Raw genomic sequence first — 17221 nt, 5'->3', positions numbered from 1 at the left:
ATACCATATTTTTATACCATAATTATAGCTTATATAATAGTTCCCCTTAAAGACAAAAGCACTGAGTTAGGTATAAAGTACAAGTCCAGATACATGGTTGTATTTAGAAACAAAATAAAATGCCAGGAATGTTAAAAATAAAAGAATAAAAAAGATAAATCAGGAAAAAAATTTTTGTATTCTTACCTCTAGACATTCACATAAAATTAATTCCCATTGCATTAAAGACATGAATGTTCCCTGAATTTATGTGGAATTTCTACAATCAGTAACAGAAACAACCCAAATGAAAAGCAGGGAAACTCTTTGAACAGACAAATCACTGAAGAGTCAATACCAATGGCCAAACAACATAGGAAAAGATACTCCTGCTCCCTGAAAAGCAAAGCCCCTCTGAGGTTTCACTGCAAAGGGAAGAGATGAGTGGAAAATGAGATCTGACAATACTTAGTATTGGTAAGGATGTGGAACAAGAACCTCTAGGCTACCCGTGCCTAACGACCAGCTACTGTGCTCCTAGGTATGCATCCTGGAGAAACTTGCCCTTGTTTCCACGGAAGTAACAAAAATATATAGTGGCATTATTTAATAACCAAAAATTGGAAATACATGTCCAAAAAAAGGGAACTGATAATTCAACCGCATTTAAATAGAAATATTCATATAAGGGAATCAATATAAGTTTTTAAAAGTATAAACTAAATCTACACATTTTAACATGATTCTCACATAAAGTCAGTAAAAAAGCATTTTCCAGAAGGATGTATATAGTATACAATACTATATACAAGGAAGTTTATAAACATGCAAAACCCTACATGGTTGAAGGAACCATCGGATGGGAAAAAAAGGATTAAGGCACAATGAGAATGCTAATGCAGAAACTGGATTCTCAGGTGCGGTGGAGAAGCAAGACGCACCAGGGAAGGTGCAGGGACTGTTTTCTGGTCTTTAAGGTCTGTTTCTCAGACCACAGGGAAGGTACACAACAGGCACTCATCATACAATTCTACACATCCTGTTGTAATCTTAAATAATCCATCATAAAAGAAACAAGGTTATGGGGATTTATGGGGTAGAACCAATGCACTAAGAAGTTAGCAGGTTAAGAACAGAAACTGGACAGTGTCTCCCAAGGGCAGCAGACTTAGTCTCTGAGGGCAAATGCTATGCAGAATATTAGGCCAACCAACAAAAGCCCAAGAACGGGGAGATCAGAGAACTAGAAAAGGTGCTGGAAAAGAGATACCAGTGGAGAGTGGAATGAGGCTGCCAGGGAAGCCCTCTCTGGGTGAGCGGGATGGCATGGAAGGGAGGCCTGGAGAAAAGCCCTCCCCAAAAGTTCATGGGCTCTCCTTCCTCATCTGCTGAGCGCCTCACGGCCCAGTCTCCTCATCTGCCTACTGCTTCCCACTCACCTGGACAAAGGTCCAGAAGACATTCACTCTCCTCTCTCCAGGGCTCATCCCCTTGCTCCAGCTGTGTGATGAGTTTGGGTTTGGAAAAGGCAATTCCTACTCAAAGGGAAAGAAACCAAGGGGACCCTGGGTTAGTGATTTAAGAGGCTATGGCAGAACTCAGTCAACAGGCAAATGCAATAACCCAAAAGGGGGCAGGGAAGCAGAGGGTGTGCAAAGGCTCTCTGAGTGCTGAGAAATGATGACTAAAGGGAGGGGGGATCCCGGATCTAAAGGCAGTACACTAATTCTCCTCTGTGGTTAAGTGAATACTAGTATTCCCAAATTTGAGGTAAAATCACTTTGGAGGATGGGCCCAGCCTCAGAAAAGGCCTGGCAATTCAGTGTCAGACCATACCCTCCCAAAGACACCTTTACTCTTTCAACTCTACAGAATCCACACATTCTCTGGGGGTATAGAGAAAATACTATTTTTCTTTCTGAGCCAGAAGCATGGTGGCTGTTACATAAAATCTTAAGGTGCCCACAGGCAGTCTGAGACCTGAGACAAGCCGTCCTTACCCAGTGACACCAAGTGGCTGTAGTTCTCCAGCATTACATCCCGATACAGGGTCCTCTGAGCAGGACTCAGTAACTTCCACTCCTTCTGGGTGAAGGCCACTGCCACATCCCTGAAGGCCATTAATGTCTGAAACACAAACACATTCCTGCTCACGCAGAAGCCAGCCACATGCACTAGTCAACCTAACCTAAGCCACTAACCAGGGCCAAATCAGGAAGAATGCTGGTGTGGGGGCACCCTGGTGAGATTCACGGATCCTGCTTTTAACCCAAACTCTAGTGCCATGTGTTCAAGACTATTAATCCCCTTCTCACGTTGCTCATGGGTCTAATTAGGGGTCCTCTCCTTTCTTCTCTTGATCTTATGTCTATGATGCTGTCAAAAACACAGTTTTGATTACCTATAGAGTAAGTCTTGAAATCAGCTAGACTGATTCCTCCCACCTTATTCTTCATTTTAAAGGTTATTTTAGCTACTCTAAGACATGTCCTTTCCATATAAATTTTAGAATCTTAATATATATCTACCAAAAAAACCTTAGAATTTTGATAAGATTTGCATTAAACCTTTATATCAATTTGAGGAGACCTAACATCTTTACTAGGTTGACTCTTCAAATCCACGAACATGGTATGTCTCTCCATTTACTGAGATGTTCTCTAATTTCTTTCATCAGCATTTTGTGGTTTTCAGCATACAAATCCATATATGTTTTTTTTTAGACTGACACCTAAGAACTTCTTTAAGTACTTCTAATGGTATTATATTTTTAATTTCAGCGACACTGTGTTCATTGCTAGGACACAGAGATACAACTGTCTCTATGTTTATCTTAAATCCTGCAGCCTGGCTGAACTCACTTAGTTCTGATTTTTTTCCCTCCTAGATTCCTTGAGATTTTCTACATAGACAAGCACGGCATCTGCATATAGGAACAGATTTATTTCTTCCCTTATATAAATCTGTATGCATTCTCTTTCCTCTTCTTGCTTTATTACATTACTTCTAGCATAATAAAGAATGAGTGGTGAAAGCAGACGTCCTTGCTTTATTCTTGACCTAAGGAGGAAAGCGTTATGTCTCACAGCATTAAGAATACTATTCCAAAATGAGATGCTATGCCATACCCACTGGGATAGCTATTACCAAAGGAAAGGGAAAGAACAAGTTCTGGCAGGGTGTGGGGAGACACTGGAACCTTTGTGCATTTTTGGTGGGAAATGTAAAATGGTGTCGTTTCTGTGGAAGAGTCCACCAGCTCCTCAAACATTAAATGTACAACTGACCCTATGACCCAGCAATTCCACTCCTAGCTATCTACCACTTTATACTTGTACACCAACGTCCTTAATGGCATTATTCACAATAGCTCAAATGTCCCTCAACAGATAAAGAAAATGTGCTTTTATTCAGTCATAAAAAGCAAGGAAATTCTGATACATTCTACATCGAGGATTAGCCTTGAAAATATTATCTAATTGAAATATGCCAGTCACAGGACAAAAAGTGTTTGATTTCACTTATAGCTGGTACACAGACCTTAGAGACAAAGTAAAATAGAGGTTACCAAGAGCTGGGAGGAGTGGGGAATGAGTCAGTTTTTAATGGACAGAGTTTCAGTTTGTGAAGATTAAACAGTGCTGGAGATGGAAAATGGGGATGGTTTCACAACAGTGTGAATGTACTTAATACCACTGAACTGTACATTTAAAATTGGTTAAAACAGTAAATTTTATGTTATGTATACATCAACAATAAAAAAAAATGTTAGATAAGTGGCCAAGAAAGGCCTGAGGAAAAAAAAATTTTATTGTTTTTTTTTGGTAGATGTCCCTACTCAAATAGAATTCCCCTGCATTCCTTTTGTTCTAAGACTTTTTTTTCCACCACGGTTATTGAATTCTGTGAGATAAATGCTTTTATTGCATCAACTGATACAATCATGTGGTTTTTTAGTCTGTTAATATGGTGGATTACACTAAGTTTCAAATATGGAACTAGTCTTACATTCCTAAAGTAAATTGCACTTGGTAATAGCACATAATTATTTTGATATCAATGTAATACCTTCTCCATAGAACGAATTGGGAAGTGTTTCCTCTTCTATTTTCTGGAAGAAATCATGTAGCACTGGTGTTAAGTCTTCTTTAAAGATCTGGCAGAATTCCACAGTAAAAACATCTGGGCCCATAGAGTTCTTCTGTAGGAATTTTTAGATTGCAAAGTAGACTTCATGATAGTTACAGAGCTGTTCAAATTACTCCAAATTGGGTGGGTTTTGGTAGTTTGTGTTTTTCAAGGAAGCAGTTCATTTCGTCTAAGTTGTGAGATTTATGGGTGAATATTCTTTTGGTGGTTTCAGAGTATGTAGTGATAGCCTTTATTTCATTCTCTCTTTTTTTTAAGATTTTATTTATTTGAGAGAAAGAGAGAGCATGAGATGGGGGAGAAGCAAACTCCCTGCTGAGCAGGGAGCCCAACACAGGACTCGATCCTGGGACTCTGGGATCATGACCTGAGCCAAAGGCAGACGCTTAACCGACTGAGCCACCCAGGCGGCCCTTTGTTTTGTTCTTGATATGGTGATTTGTGTCTACTCTTTTTTTTCTTAGTATTGTTAGAGGTTGTTTCAATGTTATTGTTTTCAGAAGAGTAGCTCTTTAACTGATTTTCTCTATTTATTTTCAGTTTCACTGATTTCTGCTTTTATCACTATTATTTCCTTCTATTTGTTTCCTCTGGGTTTATTTTGCTCTTATTTTTCTAGGTTCCTGAGGTAGAAGCTTATTGATTTGAGACTCTTCCTCTTTTCTAATACATATGTTCAGTGCCACAGGTTTTCCTCTCAGGACTGCTTTTGCTGTTCCACATACTTTGATATATTGTATTTTCTTCTCCATTCTCTTTCATGTATGTTTTTATTTCCCTTGAAACTTCTTTTCTGATGCATGGATTATTTAAAAGCATGTTTATTTTGTAAGTGTTTATAGACTTTTCTGTCAACTTTCTCTTACTGATTTCAATTTTGATTCCACTGTGGTCAGAGAACACACCTCGTATCAGTTCTTTACTTTTAAGGTAAACAAATTCTTATGTTTTATGGCCCAGGATAGGTCTATCTTGGTGTATGTTTTTGTGAGCATCTGAAAAGAATATGTATTCTGCTATTGTTGGGTAAAGTGTTCTGTAAAGATTAGATTCTGTGGTTGATGGTAATGACAGACTCTTACTGATTTGGGGTCTAATTTCCATCACTGTGAGATGGGTGTTGAAGTCTCCCAGTTGTTGATTTGTCTATTTCTCTTCACATATGGTGAAACTGTAATGTGATGCATACATATTAAGGATCACTGTCTTCCTGGAATTGACCATTTATCACCCTGTGTCTGGTAACTTTCCTTGCTCTGAAATCTGCCTTACTTGATTTAATAAAGCCACTCCAGCTTTCCTTTGATTAATGTTTGCATGTTTCTTTTTATCCTTTTAACTTGCCTATGTGATAATATCTGAAGTTTCATTTAGATAGAATACAGGGTTTGTTGTGTTTTGTTTTGTTTTTTTTCTTAGTCTACTATGCCAGTCTGTCTCTTTTGGTTGGTGTATTTAGATCATTTTCTTTTTGCTTCGTTTTCTTTTACTGACTTCTTCTGGGTTACTTGGACTTTTTTTTTTTTTTTATAATTCTATTTTGACTTATCCAGTGCTTTCTGTGTATTTCTTTGTATAGCATGTGTGTGTGTGTGTGTGTGTGTGTGTGTGTGTGTGTGTGTGAGTAAAGCGATAGAAGTTTATTAAATGAAGATACAGAAAAAGCTCTCAAGAGTGAGAGGGGTCCTGACAGGGTTGCCAACGAGGGCCTTTAGGCTTGGTCTTTTATAGAAAGCTAACCAGGGAACTTAAATCCTTTGAACATTTCTACTGATATCACCATTGAGCAAGGACTAGTGATAACACCTTCAATGGCTTACTTTCTTTTTAGGGTCTGGTTATTCTTTGTTGTTCATAGGTGATTATCATAAAAAAGACACCCACCCCCCACGCCTACAGCAGCGAGGTCCTAGGGCAGGGTGGCCCAGTTTATTCCTTTATCTCTGGTTTTCCCACACCTCCACATTTATGGGATTTCTGTGTTTGTACAGCATTTTTAGTGGTTACTCTAAGAGCTACATTATGTACACATAACTAATCAGTCTACTAGTATCTTCATTTTCCAGTTTAATGAAGTATAGAAACTTTACCTCCCATTACATCCTCTTGCCCTTCTGGTAATTTTAAGTAGTTCCTCTCTACATATTTAGAATCACATCATACTGTGTAATAATTTTTGCTTCAACCATCAAAATTAGTTTGGAAAATTCATGTGTAAGAGGAGTGCCTCCTATATTTACCCCTATTTTTCCTGTGTTTTCTTTCTTCCTGATTGTGTCAGGGGTCCCCAAGACCACCCCCAGGTTTGATATTCACTAGGACTTGTAAGACTCATCATATAGTTTTGTACACATGGCTACAAAGGGATACAAAGCAAAAGAGAAATGGTACGAGACAAAGTCCAAAGGAAACCAGGAACAACCTCCCAAGAATCCTCTCCCAGTAGAGTAACAACATGACCCACTTAACTCCACCACCAAGGACTTGTGATAACGTGTGTTAAATGTTGTCTAACAAGGAAGCTCATTAGAGGCTCAGTGCCCAACTTTTTTAGTGGGGACTGGTCACACAGGCACTTTCAGCATAAACCCTAGTTTGCACACTTTTAGGCACAGTGAACCATTCTTATCAGTTCTGAGAATGGTGCTAACCCTCCAGAAATGCAAGATCCCAATGCCAGCCAAAGGATAATCTTGCAAGCAGGATTTCCGAAGAATAGCAGTCTCAAGCCTGTTATGTTAACTCTACTGCACACAGATGCTCCAAGGTTCCCTCTTTTATTGTTTCCTTGTTTATAAAATTGCCTCTGTCCACGCTCCTGGAGACAAATTCTGTTTTTCTCCATCTGAGAATGTCCAGATTTTCCCTTCATTCCTGAATGATATTTTTATTTGGTACAGGACTTGGAATTGACAGTTCCTTTCTTCCAGCACCTAAAGAACATCACACCACTTCCATCTAACTTCTGTGGTTTTTGATGAGACATCTACTACCATTCCAATAGCTTTTTCCTTGTAAGAAATGCATTTTCTTTGGTTGCTTTCAAGATGTTTCCTTCATTTTGGGTTTGTCATGTTTGGCATATGTTCAAGCTTTTTCAATCTGTAGGTTTACATCTCTTGCCAAATTTGGGAAGTTTTCAGCCATTAATTCTTCTAATATTTTTTCAGCCTCTGCCTACCTTCACTTCTTTTTCCAGAACTACAATGACACAAATGTTAGATATTTTGTTATATTCCCACAGTTTTTGAGGCTCTGTTCATTATTTTTTCCCAGTATATTTTCTCCCTGTTGTGCAGATTGGCTAATTTCTATTGTTCTATCTTCTAGTTCACTGATTTTTCTGTTACCTCTAATCTGCTAGTAAGCCCATCTACTGAGCTTTATCTTTCAGGTATGTATTTTTCAGTTCTGAAATTTCCATATACTTATTCACTGTATCTCTTATTTCTTCAGAGACTTTCTAATTTTTCATTTATTTCACATATTCTTTTAGTGTGGATGTCCAGTTGTCCAAGCACCATTGTATGGACTGTCCTTTTCCAGTTGAATGGTCTTGGCACCCTTGTCAAAAATCAATTGACCATGTATGTGAGGCTTTTTTCTCAGGCTCTCAGTTCTATTCCATTGATCTATGTATTTATTCTTATGTCAGTGAGAACCTATGTTGCCACTGTTTGTAGCTTGGTACTAAGTACTGAAATCAGGCAGTGTGACTCCTCCAAACTTGTTGTTTTGTAAGACTCAAGATCCCATGATATTCCAAATGAATTTTAGGATAGTCTCTTCTATTTCTGTAAAAAAAAAAAAAAAAAGGCATGAAAGGTATTTTGATGGGGATTGTTTTGAATCTATAGATCACTTTGGGTAGTACTGTCATCTTAGCAATACTAAGTCTTCCAGTCTATAAGCATGCAAAGTCTTTCCATATACTTAGGTCTTCTTTAATTTCCGCAATACTTTATAGTTGTCAGTGAGCAAGTCTTTTGCCTCCTTGGTTAATTTATTGCTGAGTGTTTTCTTCTTTTAGATGCTATTATAAATTGGAATTTTACTGGAATTTATTCTTTGGGTTTTATTTTATTGGAACTTAAAAATATATATATTTCCTGTTTGGATAGTTTTTGAAAATATACTGAAATAAAACTGACTTTTTCCTTTTCTTTTCTTTTTTTTTTTTTTAAAGATTTTATTTATTTATTTGACAGAGAGAGAGACAGCGAGAGCAGGAACACAAGCAGGGGGAGTGGGAGAGGGAGAAGCAGGCTTCCCGCCGAGCAGGGAGCCCGATGTGGGGCTCGATCCCAGGACCCCGGGATCATGACCTGAGCCAAAGGCAGACGCTTAACGACTGAGCCACCCAGGCGCCCCAAAACTAACTTTTTCTATGTTGATTTTGTATCCTGCAACTTTGCTAAATTTATTTCTTGCTCTGACATTTTTTTATGTGTGTGGATTTTAAGGTTTTATGGATATGAGAGAATGTCTTCAGTGAAGAGATCATTTTACTTCTTTTCCAATAGGATGCCTTTTCTTTTTCTGCCTAATTATCCTAGCTAGAACTGCCAGTACTGTGTTGAACAGAAGTGGCAAAAGCTGACATCCTTATCTCAGATTTCGTGTTCTTCAGAAAAAAAAGCATTCAGTCTTTCACCACTAACACTGATGTTAGTGTGGATTTTTCATATATGACCTTAATCATGTTGGGAAGTTCCCTTCTATTCCTAGTTTGCTGAGTGTTTTTTCATGAAAGGGGGTTCAGTTTTGTCACATGCTTTTTCTGCATTAGCTGAGATAATCATATGGTTTCATCCTGCATTCTCCTAATGTGGTATGTTACAGAATGGATTTTAATATGTTGAAACATTCTTGCATTCTGGGAGTAAATCTCACTTGCTTAAGAAGTACAACCCTTTTAATACGCTGAATTAGCTTTGGGCATATTTTGGTGAAGATTTTTGCATCTGTGCTCATAAGGGATATTAGCCTGTAATTTTCTTTTCTTGCAGTGTCTTTGTCTGAGACCTCTAGTATCAAAGTAATGCTGTCCTCATAGAATGAGTTAGGAAGTGTCTTAATATTTCAGAATAGAGAAAGATTTTGTTAATTCTTCTTTTTATGTTTGGTAGAATTAACAAGTAAATCCATCTGGTTGTGAGCTGTTCTATGTTGGGAGAGTTTTTTTTATTGATTTAATATCTACAGTATTCCTAGGTCTATTCAAGAATCTGTTCTTTCCTGAGTCAGTTTAGATAAATTGTGCATTTCTAGAAACTTATCCATTTCACCTTGGGTAGCCAATTTGTTGGCATACAGCTGTTCTCTTACACTAGCATTCCCTTATCACCCTTCTTACTTTAAAAAAAAAAAAAAAAAAGGACAGTAGTGTCTCCAAGTTCATTTCTGATTTTAGTAATTTGAGTTTTTTGTTAGTCAATCTAGATAAGGGTTTGTCAATTTTGTTGATCTTTTTAAGGAACCAGCTTTAAGTTTTGTTGATTTCTCTATCATTTTTCTGTTCTCTATTTTAGCTCATCTTTGCTCTAACCTTTATTATTTCCTTCCTTCTTCTAGCTTGGGTTGTTTGCTCTTCTTAAATTGTGTAATTAGGTTGCTGATTTTAGATCTTTCTATTTTTTACATGATATATCTATAGCTATGAAATTCCCTCTAAGCATTGCTTTTGCTGTATCCCATAATTTTAGTATGTCTAGTTTTCACTTCCATTTGTCTCAATGTATTTTCTACTTTCTCTTGTGATTTTTCTTCTTTGATAGAATGGTTGTTTGAGTGTGCTACTTAATTTCCACATATCTGTGAATTTTCCAGAGTTCCTTCTGCTGTTCATTTCTAGTTTTCATTCCACTGTGATCAGAAGTTACTTTGTATCATTTCAATCATTTCAAATTCATTAAGACTTACTTGTGGCCTAATATATGGTCTATCCTAGAAAATGTTTTAGGCACACGGGTGAAATATATATTTTGCTGTTGTTGGGCAGTGGTATGTGTGTGAGGTGTGTGAGCTGTGTGAGAGGTGTGTGTGTGTGTGTGTGTGTGTATTAGTTGCAGCTGATATATAGTATAGTTCAAGTTGTGTATTTCCTTCGCTCTCCTGTCTGGCTGCTCTATCCATTATAGAAAGTTGGGTATTGAAGTCTATACCCATTATTGTAGAACAAGTTTTTCTCTTCGAATCTGCCCATTTTTATTCCATGTATGTTGGTACTCTACTGCTAGGTATGTACATATTTATAATTGTTATATCTTCTCTCCATAATAAACCTGTTTTCAACATATGATATCCTTCTTAATCTTTTGTGACTTTTTAAAAATTGAAATATAATTGACATGCAGTATCCTCTTAGTTTCAGGTGTACATCATAGTGATTCAATATTTTTATACATTACAAATATAGCCCCACAATATCTAGTTACCATCTGTCACCAAAGTTATTACAGTATTGCTGACTATATTCCCTCTGCTATAGATTGCATCCCTGTGACTTACTTTATAATTGGAAATTTGTACCTCTTAATCCCCCTTCACCTCTTTGGCCCACTCCTCAGCTCCTCCCCACTTGGGTAACTAATAGTTTCCTGTATCCATGAGCCTGTTTCTGTTTTGTTGTGTTTGTTTTTCAGATTCCACATACAAGTAAAATTGTACAGTATCTGTCTTCAACTTATTTCACTTGGCATAATACCCTCTAGGTCACCTCACCCATGTTGCCACAAACAGCAAGATCTCACTCTTTTCTTTATGGCTAATATTCCAGTGTGTGTGTGTGTGTGTGTGTGTGTGTACACTTCTTTATCCATTCATCTATTGATGGGCACTTAAGGTGCCTTCATACCTTGGCTTTTGTAAATAATGGTGCAATGAACAGAAGGGTGCATATATGCCTTTGAATGGATGTTTTTGTTTTATATGGATAAATACTAGAAGTGGAATTGATGGACTGTGTGGTAGTTCTATTTTTACCTTTATGAAAAGTCTCCATACTGTTTTCCACAGTGGCTGTTTTCATTCCCACCAATAGTGCATGACACTTGTTATTTTTGATAAGAGCCAATCTGACTGGTGCAAAGTAATATCTCATTATGATTTTTTATTTTTATTATTTTTTTAAAAAGATTATTTATTTATTTACTTACTTACTTACTTATTTGAGAAAGAGAGCACAAGAAGGGGTAGGGCCAGAGGGAGAAGCAGACTCCCTGCCGAGCAGGGAGCCCAATGCAGGACTCGATCCCAGGACTCCGGGATCACATGACCTGAGCTGAAGGCAGTCGCTTAACCAACTGAGCCACCCAGGCACCCTCATTATGATTTTTTAAAAAGATTTATTTATTTTAGAGAAAGGGAGAGCATGCATGCAAGCGGAGGGAGGAGAAGAGGAAAAGAGAGAGAACCTCAAGCAGACTCCATGCTGAGTGCTCTAGTGTTCACTTTTCTTACAGTTTAGAGTTACTGTCTAGTGTCCTTTCATTTCAGACTGAAGCATTTTTTTGTAGAGCAGGTCTACTGTTAATGAGCTCTCTCCGTTTTTTTTAAGTCTAGAAACCTCTTAATTTTTCCTTCACTCTTGAAGGATAATTTACTGGATATAGAAATCTTAGTTGAGGGGCGCCTGGGTGGCTCAGTCGTTAAGCGTCTGCCTTCGGCTCAGGTCATGATTCCAGGGTGCTGGGATCGAGCCCTGCATCAGGCTCCCCGCTCTACAGGAAGCCTGCTTCTCCCTCTCCCACTCCCCCTGCTTGTGTTCCCTCTCTGTCTTTCTCTCTGTCAAATAAATAAAACCTTTAAAAAAAAAAAAAAGAAATCTTAGTTGACAGTTTTTCCTCCAAGACCTTATATATGTCATCCTACTGACTGGTGGTCTCCATGGTTTCTGATGAGAAATCAGCTCTTAATCTTATTGAGGATTCCTTCCTTGTAGGTAACAAATACCTTCTTGCTGCTTTCAAAATTCTGTCTTGGTGTAGGGGTTTTGATAATTTTGTCTATATGTCTGGGTGTGGATCTTTTTAAGTTTATCCTACTTGGAGTTTACTAAGCTTCTTTGACATATAGATTTGGGGGGGGTTAAAATCATATTTGAGGAGTTTCTGGATATTTCTTAAATATTTCTCTCCCTCCTTTCCCTCTGCAATTCCCACTATGTATATGTAAGTACATCCGTTGGTGTCTCACAGGTCTCTTAAGTTCTGTGCATTTTTCAGTGTTCTTTTTTTTCCGCTCCTCAGAGTGGATAATCTCAGTTGAAGTATTTTCAAATTCACTGACTATTTTGCCTACCTAAATATGCTGTTAAACCCCCACACCAAGTTTTTCACTTCAGTTGTACTTTACAGCTCCAGAAGTTCTGTATGACTCCTTTTTATAATCTCTTCATTGATATTCTCTATCTCTTCAAACATTGTTGGCCTACTTCCTTTAGTTCCATGTTCATGGTTTCCTTTAGCTCTTTGTGTGTATTTAATATAGTTGATAAGCAGGCAGTTTAAAATGCTGCAGCACTCTTCTGCCATAAAGTAGGAACTTCTTTCTTCACCAAATTTTCCACTCTTGACTAGGTTCCAAAGTTTGACAAAAGGTAATTCTGGCAGATTTTAGCAGCTCATTAGTTGTTTTGCAGCAGGCACAGAGCCATGTATTTCCCTTACTCCATCATTTTGATGTCACAATGCAATTTCTTCTTCAACGTAAGGATCAGTGAAGAAATGTGTTGTTTAGTTTCTAAATATTTGAGACTTACTTAGATAACTTATTATTGGTTTCTAATTTGACTGGAATCTCAGAATATAAGCTGTATCTTTAAACCCCTTCAAATTCACTAAGTCTCTCTTGCTGAACATACTTGAAAAAATGTATATTCTGCAGTTGCACAGTACAGTGTTCTGTAACTGTTGATCAAGATGATGTAGTTGCTAGTTTTCTTTAGATCGTATGTCTTTACTGACTTTTTACCTACTTGTTCTATCAATTGCTCAGAGGAGATTAAATTACCTGTAATAGTATAATTTCCATTTTCTCCCTTTAATTCTGTCAATTATTTTAAAGCTTTGTTATTAGACACATACATACATTACTGCTATGTCTTCCTGCTAAAGTGACTCTTCTATCATTCTGAAATGGTTTTCTTTCCCCTTGTCTTGAAGTTCATTTTATCTGATATTACGACATTTTCCTTTTCCACATTGAGCATAGTTAAGACAGAGACTTTAAAGTCCTTATCTGATCATTTCATCCATAGGGTAAATTATGGTATGTGAATTATATCTCAAAAAAAAAAAATTGAAAGATGGCTAAGATTCAGAATAATCAAGAAAAGAGTAGAGGGCTAAGAATCTAAATGAAGCATGTAGGGAGGCAGGGAACACAGATGCCATGAGCAGAGGAAGAGAAGGGAGAAGTCCATGATGTGGGTGAGAAGCACCTGGCAGGAGGGAAAAGTAGCTAGTGGTAGAACAGAAAGCAGAGGTGTTGTAGTAACCTGTGGATGGTTTTGAAAGCAGACAAAAAGAACACAGACACTCTACTACAGAGTTGTAGCTTCTACAATTTAAAATACTCATGTGTTCTCACTTGGTCATATTTTGTGGTGAGAAAAACTGTCAGACTAAAATTCATTTCATGAACAAAATTTCCCACAGAAATAGGTTCTCAAGGGGTGCCAGGATGGCTCATTTGGTTGGGTATCCCACTCTTGATTTCAGCTCAGGTCGTGATTTCAGAGTTGTGGGATTGAGCCCCATATCAGGCTCTGCACTCAGTGGGGAGCCTGCTTGAGAGTTTCCCCTCCCCCGGCTTGGGTATTCTCTCTCTCGCCCTCTCTCTCAAATAAATAAAACTTAAAAAAAAAAGAAAGAAATAGGTTCTCAAACATTGGGAACAAGTTAAATTCGTAATGACTGAGAAATAATGGGATGGGATAGTGAAAATCCATGAATGTTTTTAACTTGCAAAGAGTCATAGATTTGAATGTGAATGTAGGTGGTGTCTTCATCTTTTTTTTATTATTATGTTCAGTTAGCCAACATAAAGTACATCATTAGTTTTTGATGTAGTGTTCAATGATTCATTAAATTGCATATGACACCCAGTGCTCATCACAACACATGCCCTTCTTAATACCTATCACCTGGTTACCCCCTCCCTCCACCCCGCTCCCTTCTGAAACCCTCAGTTTGTTTCCCCGAGTCCAGAGTCTCTCATGGTTTGTCTCCCTCTCTGATTTCTTCCCAGTTTTCCCTCCCTTCCCCTGTGGTCCTCCATGCTATTCCTTATGTTCCACATATGAGTGAAACCATATGATAATTGTCTTTCTCTGCTTTACTTATTTCACTTAAGCATAATCCCCTCCAGTTCCATCCATGTTGACGCAAATGACAGGTATTCATCTTTTCTGCTGTCTGAGTAATATTCCATTATATATATGAACCACCTCTTCTTTATCCATTCATCTGTTGAAGGACATCTCGGCTCCTTCCACATTTGGGCTATTGTGGACGTTGCTGTGCAGGTGCCCCTTCTTTTCACTACATCTGTATCTTCAGCATAAATACCTAGTAGTGCAATTCCTGGGTCGTAGGGTAGCTCTATTTTTAACTTCTTGAGGCACGTCCATACTGTTTTCCAGAGTGGCTGTACCAACTTGCATTCCCACCAACAGTGTAAGAGGGTTCCCCTTTCTGCACATCCTCGCCAACATTTGTTGTTTCCTCTTTTGTTAATTTTTGCCATTCTAACTGGTGTAAGGTGGTATCTCATTGTGGTTTTGATTTTTATTTCCCTGATGGCTAGTGATGTTGAATATTTTTTCATGTGTCTGTTAGCCATTTGTATGTCTTCTTTGGAAAAGTGTCTGTCCATTTCTTCTGCTCATTTCTTGACTGGATTATTTGTTTTTTAGGTGTTGAGTTTGATAAGCTCTTTATAGATTTTGGATACCAGCCCTTTATCTGAAATGTCATTTACAAATATATTCTCTCATTCTGTAGGTTGCCTCTTAGTTTTATTGACTGTTTCCTTTGCTATGCAGAAGCTTTTTATCTTGATGAAGTCCCAAAAGTTCATTTTTGCTTTTGTTTCCCTTGCCTTTAGAGACATGTCTTGAAAGAAGTCTCTGTGGTCAATGTCGAAGAAGTTACTGCCTATGTTCTCCTCTAGGATTTTGATGGATTCCTGGGTTTCTTCATCTTTAAAGATCTGATACTGGGGTAGTCACTAGTTTTAATACAATTTTACCATTAAGATCTATCAAAAATGTGCATAGACCAAAGATATTAAGTTCCAATAACAGGAATAAATGAAATGTCCATCAACTGATGAATGAAAAAACAAAATATCATATATCCATACAATAGAATGCTATTCGACCATGAAAAGGAATGAAATATTATTGATTTGGGCTACAACATGAATGAACCTTGAAAATATTATGCTAAATGAAAGAAAACAGACACAAAAACCACATATTATGATTCCATTTATAGGAAATACCCAGAATAACCAAATTTATAGAGACAGAATATAGATGAGCACTCACCAGAGGTTGGGAGAGGGGATAAAAGAGAGTGACTCCTAATGGGTGTGGGGTTTCTTTGGGGGTTACAAAAACATTATGGAATTAGATAGGGGCGAGGGTTGCACAACTTTGTGAATATACTAAAATCTACAAACTGTACATTTTAAAATGGTGAATTTTATTGGATGTAAATTATACCTCAATAAAGGAACTTTTAAATGCTTAATTCCAATGAAAGGTAAACACCTAAGTAAGTTGGGAGTCTTATAAGAATGGAGGCTGTGCTGTGGATATCATTGTTGACCAAATGCTCCTTCACACAGCAGACATTCAAAACGATTTTTTAAGATTAATAATGAAAGAGTGCTAATTTCTTACCAGTTAACAACCTCTAGGTCCAGCCCTCATCTAGGTCACAACCCTAAAGCATATTCCAATTTCTTTTGTATCAGGCCAAACTCCTTCGACATGCGTAAATACCATGTGTATATATGGTCAACAATATATTCAATTAAAATATAGGTCAAAAGATTTTATATAATTCACATCAGATACATACCACAGGAAAAAAAAAGATATATATCAAAGTATATGGAAATGCAATTTAAAGATTCCTAAAACATGTAATTTCTATGCCTCAAATAACAAAAAGCAAAACAAAGAAACCCCTTTGTTCTTTCATTCTTTCAAAAAAAAGTTAAGGGGCGCCCGGGTGGCTCAGTCGTTAAGCGTCTACCTTTGGCTCAGGTCATGATCCCAGGGTCCTGGGATCGAGCCCCGCATAGGGCTCCCTACTTGGGAAGCCTGCTTCTCCCCCTTCCACTCCCCCTGCTTGTGTTCCCTCTCTCGCTGTGTCTCTCTCTGTCAAATAAATAAGTAAAATCTTAAAAAAAAAGTTAAGATTGTATGGGGCTCCTGTGTGGCTCAGTTGGTTAAGCATCCAACTCTTGATTTCAGCTCAGGTCATGATCTCAGGGTTGTGGGACTGAGCCCCACATCAGGCTTCATGCTGGGTGTAGAGCCTGCTTAAGATTCTCTCTCTCCCTCTCCCTCTGCCCCTCCTATAAAAAAAACAAAAACAAAAACAAAAAAAAGTTCAGACTGTGGTCCCTTTATGAAACAAGTAGGTTTGGATGCCTGACACTCTTCCAGGTATGGAAACTTCATCTTAAAAAACTAAACCCTTCAGATATTTATGCCCTCACATCAATTTTTCACAAGGAAATGAATAAAAGAAAAAATATATATTGAGAGATACTGGTCACAGACAGGATGAGATACAGGGTGTGCTAAGGATCCCACAGGAAGTGGCAGAGTAGGGACAGAAAAAGTGAGCCAGTGCTACATTCCATTTTGGCCAAGAATGCTGCTCTATTAACATCATAAATGGTAAAATGAAACATATAAAAGTTTTCTCTCTTACCTAAGTAACACTCTGAGTTGCATGCACTACACAAACATTTTCCCTCAAAGGTATAAAATATTTGACAACTGAGGGACACACAGCTCTCAATGGCTCTGATAACCAATCATTTTTAACTTGTACAGTAAGAAGTACAA

The 17221-nt window shown here is 37.7% G+C and overlaps 1 protein-coding gene across 20 annotated transcripts in view; it reads right to left on the bottom strand.

Annotated features, from left to right (window-relative positions):
• Window positions 1–17221, bottom strand: part of ZNF169 (zinc finger protein 169) — a 159478-nt gene that overhangs the window by 31105 nt on the left and 111152 nt on the right. For 15 of the 20 annotated variants that reach the window (XM_064579343.1, XM_064579345.1, XM_064579341.1 and 12 more), the window contains 2 exons: window positions 1980–2106; window positions 1419–1514 (listed from right to left, as the gene is read on the bottom strand). In XM_064579343.1, coding sequence (XP_064435413.1) covers window positions 1419–1514; window positions 1980–2106 — 223 coding nt within the window. Of the gene's footprint in view, window positions 1–1418; window positions 1515–1979; window positions 2107–4047; window positions 7923–17221 lie in introns of all 20 variants that reach the window. The other 5 variants (XM_064579353.1, XM_064579354.1, XM_064579355.1 and 2 more) reach the window with 3 other exon arrangements.

The sequence above is a fragment of the Mirounga angustirostris genome, unplaced genomic scaffold (assembly GCF_029215605.1).
Source record: "Mirounga angustirostris isolate CCGP_5_RB_7025 unplaced genomic scaffold, mMirAng1.0.hap1 SCAF_15, whole genome shotgun sequence".
NCBI lineage: Eukaryota > Metazoa > Chordata > Mammalia > Carnivora > Phocidae > Mirounga > Mirounga angustirostris.
The sequence above is the reverse complement of the archived record's forward strand: the minus strand, read 5'-3'. Positions and strand labels throughout refer to the sequence as shown.